General features: G+C 46.4%; 1 protein-coding gene across 1 annotated transcript in view; it reads right to left on the bottom strand.

The window, feature by feature from the left end:
• The window catches only part of Snx29 (sorting nexin 29), a 384,257-nt gene that overhangs the window by 331,847 nt on the left and 34,550 nt on the right, over positions 1-17,860 (bottom strand). The window contains exon 4 of the mRNA XM_026385539.2: positions 14,529-14,653. Within this exon, the coding sequence (XP_026241324.2) occupies positions 14,529-14,653 (125 nt within the window). The remainder of the gene's footprint in view (positions 1-14,528; positions 14,654-17,860) is intronic.

Genomic DNA, 17,860 nt, shown 5'->3' with positions numbered 1-17,860 from the left:
GCTCGGAGACTGTCAACCAATGTCAATCTGAGTCTTCATTTATGACACATCAAGACTAAACACCTGTGAAGTAGCCCGAAGTGACACTAGCCCAAGAGACAGCAGTCCAGCCAGAGCAGACCTTAGCATGTGGAAATTTCATGCCAGTTACATGTCCACTGGCCCAAGCTCCCTGCCACCCCAGATTTCAAGGACCTTCCCCAGGACCCTGTGGACATCCCTGTAGTCTAGTGACATGTGGGTTCACACCCAGCCCAGAAGGAGCGGCAGCCTGGCTTCTGGCTGTCTCCCGAAAGCCAGCCATTCTCACCAGCTGGTGACCATTGCCATCACCACCCTGACCCAGCTCAGTATCATCTCTGCACTCCAGCAGACATCTTTCCAAGGTCTTTTCCATTTCCACCAGAAGTCGATCTGCAAGTCGATGAAAACAACAGCAACACCAGGGGGAACTGAAAGCACCAGGGAGGGGACGGTGGCAGAGAGGACTTCCCCTGACAAAAGAATGTGCCTAGGGCTCTCCTGGCACATGCAGCTTCCTCCAAAATTAATTTTCTACAGAAATGAAATTGCTGCCCAGCGTGACTCAATGAAGCAAAATATAAACTCTGCTTTGAGGTAAGTGCAATCAACCATTTTCAAAAATCCCCACTGGGGAGAAAGAAGGTTGGTTTCTCTAAATTTAGTTGGGCGTATATTAATCCACCTGCTTCCGACTGACTAAAGATGTGGTCAGAAGGAAGGCAAGGGTTCAGCTTCCCAGAAAATGGGCAGCAGGTCCTGAAATCATTATTTTGATCATGCACGAGAGAGATGGCCAGGTACCTTGCAATACACTGGAGCTCCAAGAACGAGGAAGGATGGACCAAGTCCCTGACCTTTAAGAGACAAACACTCAGAAAAGCAGGTAGTGCCATTCAGAGGTCTGAGGAGAGAAGACTTGGGACTGTAGGAGCAGCATAGTCCCATTGAATTGGGTAAAGAGGCCACGGAGGGCTTTGAAAGAACAGTGATCTACCACTTCACACCAATTAGGATGGCTATTAAAAAAAAAAAAAGAGAGAGCCAGTGTTGGCAGGGACATGGAAATGTGGAGAACTGGGGCCTTGTGCATTGCTTCTGGAACATACAGTGATACAGCTGCTGTGGAAAGCAAATTGGTGGTTTCCCAAAAATTTAAACATAGGATTACCAGCTGATCCAGCAATTCCATTTCTGGTATGTTTTCAGTTCTTCCACCAAAATAACTGAAAGCAATAAAGAATATCTGTATCCCATGTTCACAGCAGCTCTATTAACAGCCAACACGTGGAAGCAACCCAAGGGTCCACTGAGAGCAAAAAAATGAGATAAATACATGCACAGGAATATTATTCAGCCTTAAAAAGGAAGAAAATTATGATGGATGGACCTTGAGCATGTGTAAATAATCCAGGCACAAAAGGGGAAATGATGAAGGAGGTACCTGAAGTAGTCAAGTTCATGGAGGTAGAGTAGAATGGAGGGTGCCAGCACTGGGGTAGGGGCTGGAATTTCATGTCCGTCCGTGTTTAATGAGTACATAGTTTCAGTTTGGGAAGATTGATGGTGATGATACTTATAAAACAATGTGAATGAACTGTATGCTTTCAATGGTTACAGTGGTAGATCTGATTATGCTTATTTTACCATAATTTTTTAAAAAAAGAAAAGGAAAGGAAAATAGAAGTTTGGGAAGGAGGAGTCTGGGTAAGGGTTTGGAGAGAGATGAAAGGTAATGGAAAGGAAAGGAGCACAGGCCCTGAAGAGTTTCAGGACAATACAAAAAAAGTGCTATTCAAAACATGGGATGTGAGGGTGAAGCTCAGTGGTAGAGCGAGTGCTTACCACACCCAAGGCTCTGGGTTCAATTCCCAGCACACAAAAAATAAGGGATGTAACAATCTGACGTGGTCACAGGCACCGAGCCATCACAAGGCAGCGGCACAGAGGCTCTGTCCTTCAGAGCACCTGGCATCTTGCTCTAGCTGCTAAACTGTGGGGAGACACCAGGGACTGTGGCAAGAGGGAACTTTTCCTTGCCAACTGCAGTGTTGCCATGTGCTGCCTGCCCACTGCAGGTTAGCCCTAGGTATACAGCAGGAGTAAGAGAAGGAGCCAAGATGGCAGGGCTGGTAGGGAAGAGAACCGTGGAAGCCATGACCCAGCACGTGTACTAGGTCCCACCTCTAATGCACACCCATCAGAGAGGTCAAGTTCATGGGGGTCTGTTAAGGAAGACCCTCTGCCTACACAGAGAGGGAGTTAGAAGATCAGACAAATGTGCTTTGTGAAGAACTAGTTCGTAGCAAGGAGGAGGAGGAGGAGGAGGAGCAGCAGCAGCAGCAAGCTGGAAGGCAGGCAGAGGGCTGCCTGGGAGCTGGGTAAGGGCACAGCCAACACTAGACAGAGAACACAGGCGAGAACATGGGCGATGGCGAGGATTCAGGCCTGAGACCTGGATTAGCCCCCAGTGCGTCCAAACACACCCACTCAAGACAGAGCCTCGGGGAATCATCTAGGCCCGGAGATAAAGCTGCCAGACCAAGCAGCACACCGACTTCAGTCTTGGGTGGCTCAGAAATAGCAACCATCTCCGACACCTTCTGAATCATGCCTATCGGCCTGTGACCAACTGCCAACACGTAACCTGATGAAGACCTGAGTGGCTGAAAGAACAAATTCCAGTGTCATGACATCAAACGCCAGAACCTGCAGTGGTTCCTTCTTCCCTCCAGGTTAGTAATTCATCCTTCCAGGCTGCATTCCGTATATTGGGCTTCCAATGGCGATCATGTCTACTACCTCCACGTCAGGCCTTGGTAGAGGCCTCTGAGTCACTTGTAATTATATTTTGTTTTGTTCCTCAGAAATTAATCACTTCCCCTGTAGCAAGCACTCTGGAGTGACCGTGGTATACGGTACCTTAGGAATCTGAAAATGCAGGACAGTGCACACTGTGTGCCCTTCCCTTCCAGGTGGACTGATTTACTGAAGAGCCCAGCTATCCCCAGACCCTATGCCAAGAGATGGGGAGTAAGAGGAGCCAAAGACATGGCGTTCCTGCTTCACAAAGCTTACCATCTGAGGGGAACACGGATGGCAGACCACTGAACAGGAAACGGAAAGATAATGAGGTCTCTGCCATCTTTGATCTCCAAGATAATAGTTGGCAACTTTTTCTGTAAAGAGCCAAATAGTAAATACATATTACAGGCCAGATGGCCTTGGTCATAACTCTGTCTAAAAATAGCCACAGGCAGTACAATAGCAAATGATTGTGCTGTGTTCCAATAAAACTTTATTTATAAAAATAGGTGGGACAAATTACTGAACTCGGCTCTACATAATCCTACCTTACTTGGTACTTGAATTCAGAGTTGGGGGTGAGGGTCAAGGTCTTTGAAGCCCCTCTTTCCGGAAAGATCACAAAGGAAGGAGCTTCCGAATCACAATCACATAAACCTGAATAGGAAGCCCAGCTCCGCCATGGGTTAGCTCTAGAAGAGGAGTCAGTTATTTCACTTCTTCAAGCCTCCTTTTCTTCATCTGTAAAATGGAGACATTGCCATTCCCTATGAATAGACATTTAAGGAACAAAATGGAATAATGAACAGGAAGGGTCACAGGAGATGCTCAACATGAGCCACTGGAAAATAAGAAAGCCTGACAAGTCAAAGACCGGAAAACACCCAGGATCATTTCTAAGATTGACATGAAATCACATCATCCCTCCCACTTCTGGAACAAAGGCCTTTTACATCCCTGCCCCAGTCATCTTGCTTTCCTCTATGGTTTCAGTCAAAATGTTTTCTAATTCAAGTACAAAAAGACCCAACTCAAAATAGCTCGGCATGTTAGGGAATGGGTGATCCCACCCCTTAAACAGAGCAGGGCAGCTCCAGCTGCTTAACCCCGTAGTTCAGGGAAATCCTCAGAATCAGGTATGTTCCATCTTTCTGAACTGCCATCCTTTTGTCCCAGACTTGCCCCTCTTTGTGGTCATAAGATCACTGCCAAAGCCCCAAACGTCTCACAGTCACACACAACACCCAAGACCATGAAATAAGTTCTCTCCGTCTCCTTTTACATAGTACAGAACTTTCTCAGAAGCCCCTCACTGGAATTCTCCTCCCTTCCCTTTGGCTAGAAATGGGTCTCCTGTGTATTTCTAAACCACCTCCTGGAAAGCTGGTCAATATTATGGCTGGTCCAATCTGATCCAGATTCTCTCCCCTCCCGGACTATAGAAGACCCTCCAGCCACCCCTTAACCCCTGACCACAGACATCTTAAAGAAGGGAGGATGCTGGAGAGGTCATGGCCCATGTGGGCTGCAATCTCCAGAGTGACCTGCACAACTGGACAGGAATGCATGTTCAGGCTGCAGACCAGACCCCAACCCACACTGCCCCTCACCACCTCAGTCACTGTAGATCTGGCCACTTGTTGAAGTCAGAGGAGACACTTTTCCACAGGACACCATGGGCCCTCACTTCCAGGACCTGAATCCAACCAGTCTTAAAGGACACACGTTGGGGACTCCACCAGGCCACCCTTGGTTGAGTCAGACATGCAACCATTTATTCACGGGGACTGGAATTTCGGGTGGACACTGCCTCCCACACCCAACCTGAACAAGTCTAAGGGAGCTGGTGGCTTGAGTGCTGTTTTAGTCCATTCTCTGCTACAATCATGGAAAGATCAGAAGTTGCCTATTTTATGAAGAAAAAGATGTTTATCTAGCAGACAATTTTATAAGGCAGAAAATCCAATGAGCTTGGCGCCAGCTCAGCTGAGAAGTCCTAGCTGTGTCACATGGCAGATGGCATCATGATAGGAGCACATGGGAGAGGGAGAGGTCATACTGTAAGACAGGAAGTCAGAATTCCCAGTGGGGCCAGGCTTACCTATTAAAACAACTCCCCAGAGAACCAACTCAGGGTTCCCCAAAGAACTGCTTCATCCCTTCCAAGGACAGCGCCCTCCTGACCGCCCACTCACCTAGCCTCTTGAACTCACACATTGCTACACCGAGGGCCAGGTTCCTGACACAGGAACCTCTGGGGACACCCTCAAGTTATACACAAGCCCTAGTCCCTGCTTATACTCACAGCTGCCTTCCCAACATTTCCCAAGCCAGGGACATTTAGGAAAAAGTCTCTGCATCAAAACAAATAGAAGCCTGAATTCTAGGCCCCAAACCAAAACCAAACCACAGCACCCTGGAATACAGGGGGTGTTATGCGGGCACTGATTAAAGTTTTTTGGTGATTTTTTTTTTTTTTTTAATGTAAACTCCCATTTTAGGCTCTGTATCAGGTTGAAATAGCCTGATGTGTAGAAAAATAATGCAGGAGGTCACACACCAGGGGCAAATTTGGCAATGAAGAAGGCAGATACTAAAAGGTGTCAATGCACCAGCACTCTCAGCTGTGGAAGATCAGCACAGATCACATCAATTCCCTGTGCAAATAAGAAAAAAAAAAAAAAAGTCTAGCTTTTACCTTTAACAAATTCAGACAAAACTGAAGGCCTAAGCCCTCCATAAAGCAGGGGAGATTTCAGGAAATAAGACCCGAAGAGAAGGGACATCCACAGATGTGGCTGCCACATTTGGAGCCAGTTTGGCTCGAGGCTTTTCCTGGTGCGGAGCTCCTCCTCATCTCTCCTCTCCTGTGCGCCTTGCCAGCCCTCTGGGTGCACACTCATGGCCCAGGCTGGCCCATGGTGTGTGACTAGCTTGGGCCCTGGCCAGTCTGCTGTCCAGATGTGGAGCCTCAATCAGGCATCTCGGGAAGACTGACCAGGACCCAAGATAGCCGCACACTGCTGGCCAACCCTGAGGCCACACGTGTGGGAAGACAACAGGCAAGGCACACAAGGAGAGGGGAAAACTTACCTGAGGGAATGAAAAAATTATAAAATTTACACACAACCAAGCTCAACAAACCCCTAGCAGGATAAAGAAACCCACCCCTCAACACACGATGATCAAGCCCGCTGAAAGCCAAAGATGAATTCCTGAAGGCAGCAGGGCCACCGACCTGACCCACAGGGCTAGGGTTCTGGTCTCCATTCTCATCAGAAAGAATGGAGACCAGAACTGTAAATGGGCATGAAGGAATGTTCTGGGGCCATGGACATGTGCTAAAAATGGATTCTGATGACAGCTGCACAACTCTGTAGTTACACTCAGTGGGTAAATTAGATAGTGAGTAAATTATACTCTAATAAGCTGGGGTTTATTTTCTGTTTTGTTTTAAAACATGACCACCTCTCCTTCCACCCAGGAGGTTCCAACAAGGAATGGGCATCGGGCAACCTGGTAGAAGCTATCACCAGCACCTGGCCACACCAGAACCTGATCTCTAGCTTCCAGCCCCTGGCCACACCGGAACCTGATCAAGCTTCCAGCCCCTGTACCACAATACACATTTCTATGGCTTAAAATAAATGATTGATTCTTTAATAATTCTTTACTTAAAAAGCCACAACCCTAAAAAAATGTTATATTAAGATGATTGATGATCAGAAGGTACTAAAATTACACACCAATAAAACTTTAAAAGCAAGACATTTTCCTTAAAACACATCAAAACTCACATGAGTAGAAAGCCTCAAGTGCTACATGCCGCAGTCTGGCTGGGCACAATTCAGGAGCCACTTGTCAAAAGAAACAAACTTTATTTTTAAAACTACAAACGCCAAACAAAACAGCTCCTCAGGAAAAACCCTCAGAGCCCAACTGCCACCACCGACTTCCCAACGCCTCTCCCCACACACACCCAACCACCTCCCACAATCCTCCTGCTCTTGAGGCCGATTGGCTGGGTCTCGTGGGCGGAGCCAAAGAAGTCCCCCAATGAGCAGTTCCGTAGTTTGAAGGGCAGGGAAACAGCCCAATAAACATCACCGCAGAGGAGCCAATCAGCTAGATGTTGCTGGGGCCGCTGTGAGCCAATCATCAGCCAGCAGCTGGAAGTTTGCTAGGGCCACTTTGGCTGTGGCTCTCAACAGCTACAGCTACTGACAAAAATAAATTTATAATTGGAAAACTTTCCAGAGAAATCTCCAGTTCTTCCTTCATCAGTAAATCATTCCAATTGAGGAATAAAAATGCCAGTTGTATAAAAACTTATCTAGCAATAGAGGGGGAAAAACTTATTTACAAGGCCAGCATAAATATGGTCCCAAATATTAACAAGGAAATTACAATAAAAGATTATCTACTTTTTGCAAAAACCTAAACACAAATTCAGTGATAGATAAAAGAACACATCATTATCCAGTTAGGTTTGATCTAGGGTGGCAAGAGTGTTTGAACATGCAAAATTCAGTCTCAATAGATGCAGGGAAAGCATCTGATAAAATTCGACCTGTCCATGAAAAATAACTCTTAGCAGTGAGTTATAGGAGAGAACTCTCTAATCTGATAAAGCTTTGCTTCTGAAATCAGGAATAAGGCAATATTGCCATATTTCTGTGGGAGACCAACCTCATACGTGTCTGAGTCACACTCCCTGACTGGGTGCTGAGGCATTCAGTCACAGAAATGTGGCAGAGCTTTCCCCACCCTTCTTGGGTTTGAGGGACAGTGTCTTGTGCATGGATGTGTCTTGCTGCAGCCCCATGGGTGGAGCTACGCTCACCTGTTCCTTTGTAATTTAACCCCTTGCCCTGTTTAGGATAGAATCTTCCATGGAAGAGCCTTGTGTGTGTCCCCTTCTCTTACTGTGCCCTTGGGTGTGGCCTACCCAGATGTCAGTCAACCTGCTGATAGTGACATCATGAAGATAGACTCAGCCCCCTGAAACCTGACTCCTTGACCCATTTGAATAGCTTCTCAATAAAAGGAGTCAGCGTGTGCTCTCTCTTCCTGTGGACCCTTAAGGTCAGAGGAGCCGTCACAGCGACCCCAAAGAAAAAGGTATTTGTGTCTCATGTGGTTATTTTGTGCAGCCCATTTACTCCAGTCTACCTGGAGGGACCCCTGAGCCTTTTAGTCGCAAGAACAGAAACCCGGCATAATTCCTTTGCTATTAAACACACACTGAAGGTCCAATGGAGTAATAAAGCAAGAAAAACAAACAATGGAAAGAAATAAAATTCACTATTTGCAAAGAAAACACAAGTAAAAAATCCAAAACCATCTATATATAAACCATTATAATTAATCAGCAACCGACCTTAGCATACATGGCCTTATTGGATATATGACCAATTTACAAAAAAACAACTTCATTTCTATGTACCACCCCCAAATACAGAAAATCACTTGTGTGTGTATATATCTGGGGATGGAACCTGGGGCACTGCACCACTGCACCACCTCTCCAGCCTTTTGTTTTCTATTTTGAGACAGAATCTTGAAAGTTGTTCCTGCTGGCCTCAAACTTGAAAACATCCTGCCTCACCCTGCAGAGTAGCTGAGACCACAGACACTCATTGCCACTCCTTATGACTTTAAAAAGTCACTTGTAACAATATCAAAAGAAAATCTCAAATCTCTGGGAATAAATCTAACAAATGTTTACAGAAACCCACAAAACAGATAATAGAGAGGGCTTAAATAGAGAAGGGCTACCCCATGTTCAAAGATTGGAATAGTCAACATTATAAACATGTGAATTCTTCCCAAGTTGATCTACAGATTCAATGCAATCCCAATCAAGATCCCAACGAATTGTGTGAGAGATGGTTTGACAAGATGATTTGAAAATGCCAAAGGCCAAGAATAGCCAAGCAACTTGAAAAATAAATTCAAGACTTACCCTTAACAGATACAAATACTTTTCACCAAAATATAGTACTTAAATCATGGTGTTATGACATAGGGGTGATAGACTAATAAGTTCAGAAAACTATCTAAAAATATATGAACACCTGATTTATGACCAAAGTGATAATTCCAGGCAGTTCAGAAAGAATAGTGCTCAGAAGACTGGGTATCTATAAAGGAGGAAAGAAAAAAAGAAAGAAAGAAAGAAAGAAAAGTGGCCCTCTCACATTCCATATTCAAAAATTAAATTCTAAGTAACAAAACTAGAAAAAAAAAATCAATGACTTTGAAATAAGCAAAGATTTCTTAAGCAGGATTGTGGGGAGCCATTCTCACACGTGATTGGGTACCTCCCGTTAAGGGTCTGAGGCACTTTGGCAAATGTCGAAGTTTTTCCCGTCCCTCTCCTGATGAGAGAGCCCATCCGTGTGGGGGTGTGCCTGACCACTGACCCCGGGGACCCAATCGCTGACCCTGACCTTGGAGTACAGCCCCCCCTCAACCTTCATTGGATGGAATTCTCCCCTGAATCTCTTGTTCCCTAATAAAAGGCTAGTCACCGGCCTGCTCGCTCTCTCTCTCCTGCTAGCCCTGAGTAATCCTTGCTGCCCTGCTGGGCGGCTAGAGGAGCGAACCAGAGAGGGGAGCCGTCTCGGACCTAGCAATAGAATTAAGGTAATTGAGTCTTGTGTTTTTATTTCGATCTCATCTAACTAACTTTATGCCTAGAACCTCATTAATGAAACCACTGCGCAGGCCGCGTGGTAGACAGGATAGCAAAAATGGATTGGTAAGATGACAGATAAATCAGACTACCCAAATGAAGTACTTCTGTTCACTGAAAAATATCATTAAGAATGAAAGGTAGGGCTGGGGTTGTGGCTCAGTGGTAGAGTGCTTGCCTTGCACATGTGAGGCACTGGGTTCAATCCTCAGCACCACATAAAGATACTTTGTCCATCTACAAGCAAAAAAAAAAAAAAATTAAGAAGAAAAAGTGAAAGGTAAACTACAGAGGAAAGATGTTTGCAGTGTTTGTATCCTAGGAAGGACCTGCATCTAGAATAACTCAAGAACTACAAATCAGTAAGAGAACAACTCAACAGAAGAACAGACAAATATGTGACTGCTTCACACAAGAGGATCTGAAGGTCAAATAAGCATAAGAGACAGGATTGACAGTATTAGTCATCCGGAAATGACAAAACCACAATGAAACACTGTACACCCTCAGGACAACATCAAGTGCTGGCAGTAATGTGAAGCCACCACATCTGTAGCATGAGACCAACTGCCAATAAACACATCAAGTGCTGTGAACACACTCTCCACTGAAGTTCGAGGTCTATGAATCCTCTAAATTCACCCCGGACCCAACTGAGATGTACACAGATGTTCACCAAACCGATGGTACAAAAAACATCCCAGCAGCACTAGTCATAATAGTCCCATGCTGGAAATGGTGTCAATGGCATCAGCAGTAAAGCAGAAGAATAACTGAAAAAACACTGAACTCCAGTCATGTCAAAGGAGCCACTGGTATACCAATGACACAGCAGAAACTAAAACGATGTAGAGATGAAAGAAACCAGGTACAAACGTAAGTTATATGCAGTTGAGCAAAACAAATCCAGTGTGAGAACTCAGTAATGGTTACCTTTAGAGAAGGTTACTGACAGAGGGCACAAGGGGGCTTCCCGGGTGCTGGCCATGTTCTAGTCCTTGATCCCAGACAGCAGTAACCCGAGTGGATCTATTTATCAAAACTTAGATTAAAAACATACATCTTTGCCTTCATTCAGCACACAGGAAAGATAATAGGACTCCATAAAACAAGTTATCACCAACTTAACATGTTCAAAAATTATCTTTACCTAGGAACGTGATCCCACAAGAGCCAAAGTAAATATCAAAATGCAAGAAGCATTTTCCTCTTGATTCTAACAAGAGAAACAGCAGCGTTGTGCTCAAGTGGCAGCTCACGCTGCTCTGTCCCAAGTTCCAGGGCACTGGAAAAGGTAGAGACAGAGAGCACATCTGCCCCACCAACAAAGCCAGGTGCATTCTTCAGCCAAGGTCACCAGTGCCGTGTGGGACCAGAGTCACAGACTGCAGCCCATGAAAAGCTACAGACGCATAATTAATTCAACATGAAATTCCACAATTTTTAAACAATAGCCACAATTTGAGCACAAGTCCCTAAACCCAGTCTTCCACATACCCTAACCCTAGAGGTCCAAATGCCGACATGCCCCCAGCAGGCACTCCCATTACCTCCTGTATCGTGATTGTCAACAATATCATTTTGCTCTGTTATTACTTTGAGATTCAACTTTTTCCTCTTAAAAAGGTAATGTTCTGGGATGGGGTTGTGGCTCAGTGGTAGAGCATTTGCCTAGTTCATGTGGGACACAAAGTTCGATCCCCCAGCATCACAAAAAAAAAAAAAAAAATTTTAATTAAAAAAAAAGTGTTCCTCGCCAGGTATGGTGGCACATACCTGTATTCCATCAACTCAGGAGGCTGAGGCAGAAGGATCACTCAGCCTTAGCATCTTAGTGAGAACATAAGCAATTTAGTGAGGCCCCATTTCAAAATAAAAAATATAAAGGGCTGTGCCTATAGCTCAATGGTTAAACACCCTCTGGGTTCAATCCCTGGTACAAAAAAAGTTTAAAAGGTAGTGTGCCTCTTCTGTAAACAGTTAACACAAGAGCATCATGGGCTCGTTCACCATTATTTTTTCTGTCACTTTTTGGTTAATGGAGCCACAGCACTCTATGCGGGAGTGATAAAGGGCATCAGCCTGCTATCAGAGATGGGGGAGCTGGGGAGAGCCAGGAATTCCAAGTCCATCCGAGTTGGGTGGAAATCCTCAGCTCTGTCTCTACCAGATATGGAATTGGGGCAAATTATTAACTCATTTGAACCATGGTTTTATCACTGGAAAAAAAGGGACCCCATCTCCTGGAAAGTTGTTGCCACCTTAGCCTTGGGTCAGCACTGGCAGCCTGGGGCTTGGAACTTTCTCACCCAGTCCCCCCAGGCCCTGAAAGGCAGCTCCTGTGATTACTGCATTTCACACATGAGGAAACAGAAGCTCAGAGACATGTCCCAGAGGGCTCCCGTGTGACAAGTCACTGATGTCAACCCTGCTGCCTGACTGCAGAGCCAGTGTCTGCACCACCATGCTACATAAGGTGCCCCGTCCCAGGGCCAGCAGGAGGGAGGCGAGCAGGGCCCCTTCCTTCCTGTCCTCTTTGGATTTTTCTTCGTTGGTCTGAAAGCGTCATTCCAATGGCTTGAAGAACAGCCACAAGCAGCCACTGATCTGATCATTCCCAACTCGCTGCAGCTGGAACACCAGCCAGCCTCCCGTGTGAGGATTTTAATCCAGCATTCCCAGAAGGGAGGAGGTCTCAATCAGCTAGGGCTGCGAAGGCCAGCTAATGGCTAATTAACTCAGCCCCTGAGGCTGGCAGCCACCCCAGGCCAAGCTCACTTGGTCTGTTCTAATTGGCGCTGCTTCTAATTGGTGGAAGGCTGCCCAGCACACCCCCATCAGCAGAAAACAGGCAGTGCCTCTGCCCAGCCCCACTCCCAGGTGCAGGTGGAGATTCCTCGTGCTTAGGCAGAGAGGCCAGAGATCCCCTGCAAACGTGCAGCACCTCCCTAATTCCTATCAGGCCAAGTAACAAAATGGCAAGGGCTCTTGTCTGCGTAGGAGCAAACCATGAACAAACGGTCAGTGCCATGAGGGAGGCTGGGACGAGGAGAGGTTGGAGGTCAAGTGCAGGGCAGAGCAGGACACCGGGCTCAACACTTACCAGGCCTTTAGAACAAGCTTCTCGATGAAGCCTCCCAACAACCTCTGGGAGAGGCAGCCTCTAAGGCTCAGAGAGGAACTTCCTCAAGGTCACTGGAGGCTTGCCCTCACAGCCTGGAGCTGTCTAGCCATGCGCAGCAGCTGCCCTCACCTGGTGGAGGCAGACAGGAGCCTCATGGTTACCAACCCCAGGGGCAGTGAAGACCAAAGAAGGGGAAAATACAAGGGCCCAGCAAGCGTCGTGGTCTCTGAGAAAAGCTCAGCAACTAGCCCATAACATCCAGCCTCCCCCTGCAGAGGCTTGGGGCAGCATCCCAGAGATAAAGCCACTGAGAGACCCTGAGGTTGACACCCAGGTGGCCACAGCAGCTGGCAGCGATTTCGTTAAAGCCTGAGGCCCCTAGTTTGGGGTGAGGGCAAAGTCGGTAGATGCCCAGAGGGCACATCCTGTGGTACCGCCTTTCCATAAGGCCCAGGGTCCTTCACACAAAGCCCAGGAAAAACTAATGGATAAGATAATTGCCCCAAGCATGGGGAGCTCAGGTGCAATTAAATCCGTGTATTTAGGAGGGGAGGGGGGAGACTGGGCTGCCTGGGTGTAAATCCTGGCTTTGCCACTGCTTCAGTTTGCGTCCTCTCCAAAATTCAGATGTCGCCAAGGTGACAGTTTAAGAAAGGTTGGATTTTCTCTAAACAGGCTCCCTCCTTCACGGACTTGTGATGAAGGGGGCCTAGGAGCACCTGAGAAAAGCACGAAATACCCCTCGAAGACGTCTGCTGAACTTAACAGGAACCACATTTGTTTCTGAAAAGGAGCAACTGGGGAGATGAACAAGGAGAATCAGAGATTAGCTGAAGAGTTCAAGGAAAAGAAAAAAGACAGCCGTGGAGGGAGAGAGCGAAAGGCCAGGAGGCAGTCCGAATTTCCAGACACCGCCTCTCAACACACCAGCTGACTTTCTGCTGTGAAAAAGAACTAGCAAAAGATCACACTCTCTCCCTAGGAGCCACATGCCACACCAACACTAGCACAGGGACAAGGAAGATGCAGGAATTCAAGGTGGTAGCCACAAGCAGTGTTGGCAAAAACATGCCCTCTGAAATGGGGGGGTGGGGGGGTAGCTGGGGGGGGTAGCTGGGGGGGGTAGCTCGGGGGTCGCTGGGGGGGTAGCTGGGGTGGTAGCTCGGGGGTAGAGCAGTTGCCTAACAAGGACCACGCCCTGGGTTCCATCCCAAGCAGTAAAGGGAAAAGTTGTGGGAGGGAGAGACCACAGTCCATTTTTATACGGCACGATCCACTTCCAGTTTCTGATCTAGGGAATAGTGACCTCATGCATACTATGGACCACTCCTGGGGTTGTTGTGAGGGCAGAGGAGTTAACTTTTGTCAAAGACCAACCAACAAAAAGGTCCAGGCTTGCTCTGAGCACCATTGCATGCCTTTCCAAAGGCCCACGTCCACAGCCAGTTACTATTACTGGCCTTATCCCTAATGCTTGGGGACATGTTTTGAAAACATTAAAATAGGTGAGAGCCATAGAACTCAGTTCAGAGACTTGTGCGGTTTCTGTAGCTGTTGGAGACACAATTATGAAATGCCACGCTATCCCCATGCATGAAATTAAAACAGATTATTAATTTCTCAGCAATTGTCACACCACATTGCTGAAATAGTCACCTTGGCTGCCGGCCCCCCGAACCCAGAGGAGTCGGGAACACGTGGCACTGAGATTTCCGCACTAAGGATGACTTCATTTAATATGCCAGATGCCACCACAAACAAGACTTTGATTTTGCACAAACAGGGCAGTCCCACACGACGACCGCCTAGCCTGCTATTAACAATAAATAAGAGCAAGAGGGGAGAGTCTCTGCGCCCCCGCCTCAGGAGGCCGAGCAGTACCTGTCTCCGTCTTGCTGGCGAAGCCTGCTGCCTGTTTGATCGCCGCCGCTGTGAGCGCCAATCCTCGGCTCCTCTTCAAGCCATGCTGCAGGACGGCTTCCAGCTGGGCGCAGAGACAGGTAACCCTGCGGGAGAACCAGGCACTCAATCAGCCTTATGAAGGGAGCAGCAGGCAGGGGGCCCAGCCTCACAGGGAGGGGGCCCAGCCTCATGGGGAGTGAGCCCCAGGTGTGAACCTCCACGTGCAGGTAAACAGGAGACACCTGGAGGTAAGGCAGGGGGCCTGGTAAGCAACCCGGGCCACTCGGTGTGGGCACACACAGAACTCCAGGAAGTCCCTGACCCTCCTCACCTTCATCAGACTCTTGACTACATAGTAACTGCACAGGGAAGAAGGAGAAATCTGGCCCATTTAAAAACAAATCACATGGATGTGAAGCGGGTGGGGGGCGTTCATTGTATCCAACTGGCAAGTTCCAACTACAATTCCTATCACCCTGTGGTTGAAGGAACACAATTACATTTTCAGAGCCTGGATTCACCAGCCTACCAAATTGGAAACATTGTGTAATTTCATGGCCTGTTACTTAGAGGAAAAAAAAAAAAAAACATGAATTCTTGTTCTTTATTTTTGTTATGAGATTACATTGGGAACTCAGATCCAGAGGTGGCAAGTTTTTCAATTAAGTTACAATTACTGCACATTTAATTGAATTTATTTCTCAGAAAACAGAAACGGGAAATCTGGGAACGTGTTACGGAGAAATAAGGTCAGAGCCACCACATTCAATTCTTAGCAACACTCAAAGGGCTCCTAGCCACTACCCAATTGGGTCTTAGGCCTTCAAAACCCTTCCACTTGCTCATGCAAACAAGGGTAAGAAATCTTGAATATCTCCCATTTGCTAGGCTCTGTCTAGACTCAGAATACAAAGGTCTCACACCTTACCGCATCTACGCATCTACACATCTACGCCATGCTAGAAGAGGAGATTAACAAATAAGCTAACCAGTCCATTCAGTTAATGAGAACACAGAAGAAAATTAAACAGGATGACAAGGCAGGTGGGGATGGGGCAAGGTCACACAGATTCGGTGGATTCTGGGTTACAACTTGGACGTGACTAGAGACAGCAGACTGGAGAGAGGGGCCCAGTGCAAAGGTCCTGAGGCCACTACCACCTGGCTCAACTCTGCCTAACCACAAGGATTTCCTGCTCCCAACCACACCTGAAGTAATAATGCTGCACTTGTTTATCTCTGTGGGTGGCAAAACATTTTCATACCTATTATTTCACTAGCTCCTCCTATCCAAATTATGACACAGGTGAGGCAGGTATTATTATCTCCATTTTACACATGAAGAAACTGAGGCTTAAAGACACTTGTGTGACCTCCCAGAGACAATGCACAACAAGTGGCAAGATCGAAAAGACAGGCCACCCCACAAGCTGATCCACCACACCCCCACAGGACATTCTAACTCGGAAGACATACTACCCCACATTGACACAACCCTGTGTGCTGGGAAAATGTCACTCAAACATCAGATGTACTTTTGCTAGTCTCTCTACCTATATTTGAGGGCTTCCTAAAACCTAGGACACCCACCAAACTCCCTAAGTTCTACAGGAACAAAAAATGGGGCCAAAACATAAGCCCTATCTCAGGAAAAACAAGCAACCAACCTTGGACTGTGTTTAGGCTCCTCTGTAACTAATAAAAGTCTCTACCTTTAAACAAACCTCTCCAAATACAACAATCCATTTAACAACCCCTGGCAATTCGCTTGGCTCCAAAGCACAGGTCAGTGACTGCCCTGCAGCCTGGCACTCATGGGCAGTGGAATGCAGGCCAGCAGATGAAGAGCACAAACAGTCCCTGAGGACTGGGGTCCACATCAGTACTGCCTCCCCGATGCACCCCACTCACAACCAAGCTAACACGACAGAAAACCCAGGTGGACACAGGAGCACATCATGATGCCAGCCTTGCGGGAGCCATTCCTTCCAACACCCTCCCAGCCCCCTGTGTTCCTCCCCATTTTACCTGAGCTTGGTGCCTACTGGTCATTCCATACTTCTCAAGTGTCCCCTTCCTGAGTGCTTCCTCATTCTTGTATGTCAGCTCTTGCAACTCTCTGTGTCAATGATCTGACTTCTAAGGCATCTATTCTCTGCTGCACTATGGAGAATATGACCAAATGGCCCCTCCCCTCAGGGGCCTCCCATCATGGACGCACATTATGGACTTGATGTACATTTTGGTAAGACGTGCATCTCAGAAGATGTCATGTAATTTTTAAACCAGATCCAGGAGGACACATTTGCCCAAGCCTATAGATCTTCCCTTAGCTTGTGGCAGGCATATTAAGGAGGCACTGATCTATAACCATGTCTGTCACCCAAGGTTTTCCATGGCTCCCTGTCTTTGCTCAGTTAGTTGACAATCCCTGCAAAAGCAAAGGAGCATCTGTTTTCATATGTCTCTTCATCTGCTCAGTCCAGTCCCTACTATTTCCCAGAATGCTCTCTGCCAAATGCTTCTAATTTCACTGTGGCAGGCTGGCTGCCTCTATGGTATTTTATATCAACCTCCATTTCAAGGTAATGAATTGAAATGTTTTTAGCTAAGCAGGGCACTTAGTTACAATGAATATTCTAATGTTTAAAAAAGCACCTGTCAGGAGTTGGGGCTGTGGCTCAGCGGTAGAGTGCTTGCCTAGCATGTGTGAGGCCCTGGGTTCGATCCTCAGCACCACACAAAAAATAAATAAATAAATAGAGATATTATGTCCAGCTACAACTAAAACAATTGTCAGCACCACATATATATAAATGAATACATTAAAGCTCCATCAACACCTAAAAAAAAATTTTTAAAAGCACCTGTCAACAAAATCACTCCATGTTTTTATGCATACAGTTATTTACCAGATGAATAAATAAATAAAATGCAGCCTATCCATGCAATGGAATACTATTTGAGAACAAAAAGGAATAAAGTACTGCTACATGCAATTACATGCATGAACCTTGAAAATGTTATGCTAAAGAAAACAGACCCCCAAAAAAACATTCACTGTATGACCCCATGAAATGTCCTGAAAAAGGTAAACATACAGGAAAAAAGGCAATTTGTAGTTGACTAGGGCTGGGACTGGGATCAGGGATCAGTGTAAACTGACACAAGGGAATTTAAGAGGATGCTGCAAATGTGGGGATGTTGCACAACTCTATAAATTTACTAAAAAATAAATTTATTCAATTTTTTTGAATTGTATACTACAAGGGATAAATTTTTGTGGTATATAAATTAGAACTCAATACAGT

This window comes from Urocitellus parryii, chromosome 9, assembly GCF_045843805.1.
Source record: "Urocitellus parryii isolate mUroPar1 chromosome 9, mUroPar1.hap1, whole genome shotgun sequence".
NCBI classification, from domain to species: domain Eukaryota; kingdom Metazoa; phylum Chordata; class Mammalia; order Rodentia; family Sciuridae; genus Urocitellus; species Urocitellus parryii.
Note: the sequence above shows the minus strand (reverse complement) of the source record. Positions and strands in the feature narration are given on the sequence as shown.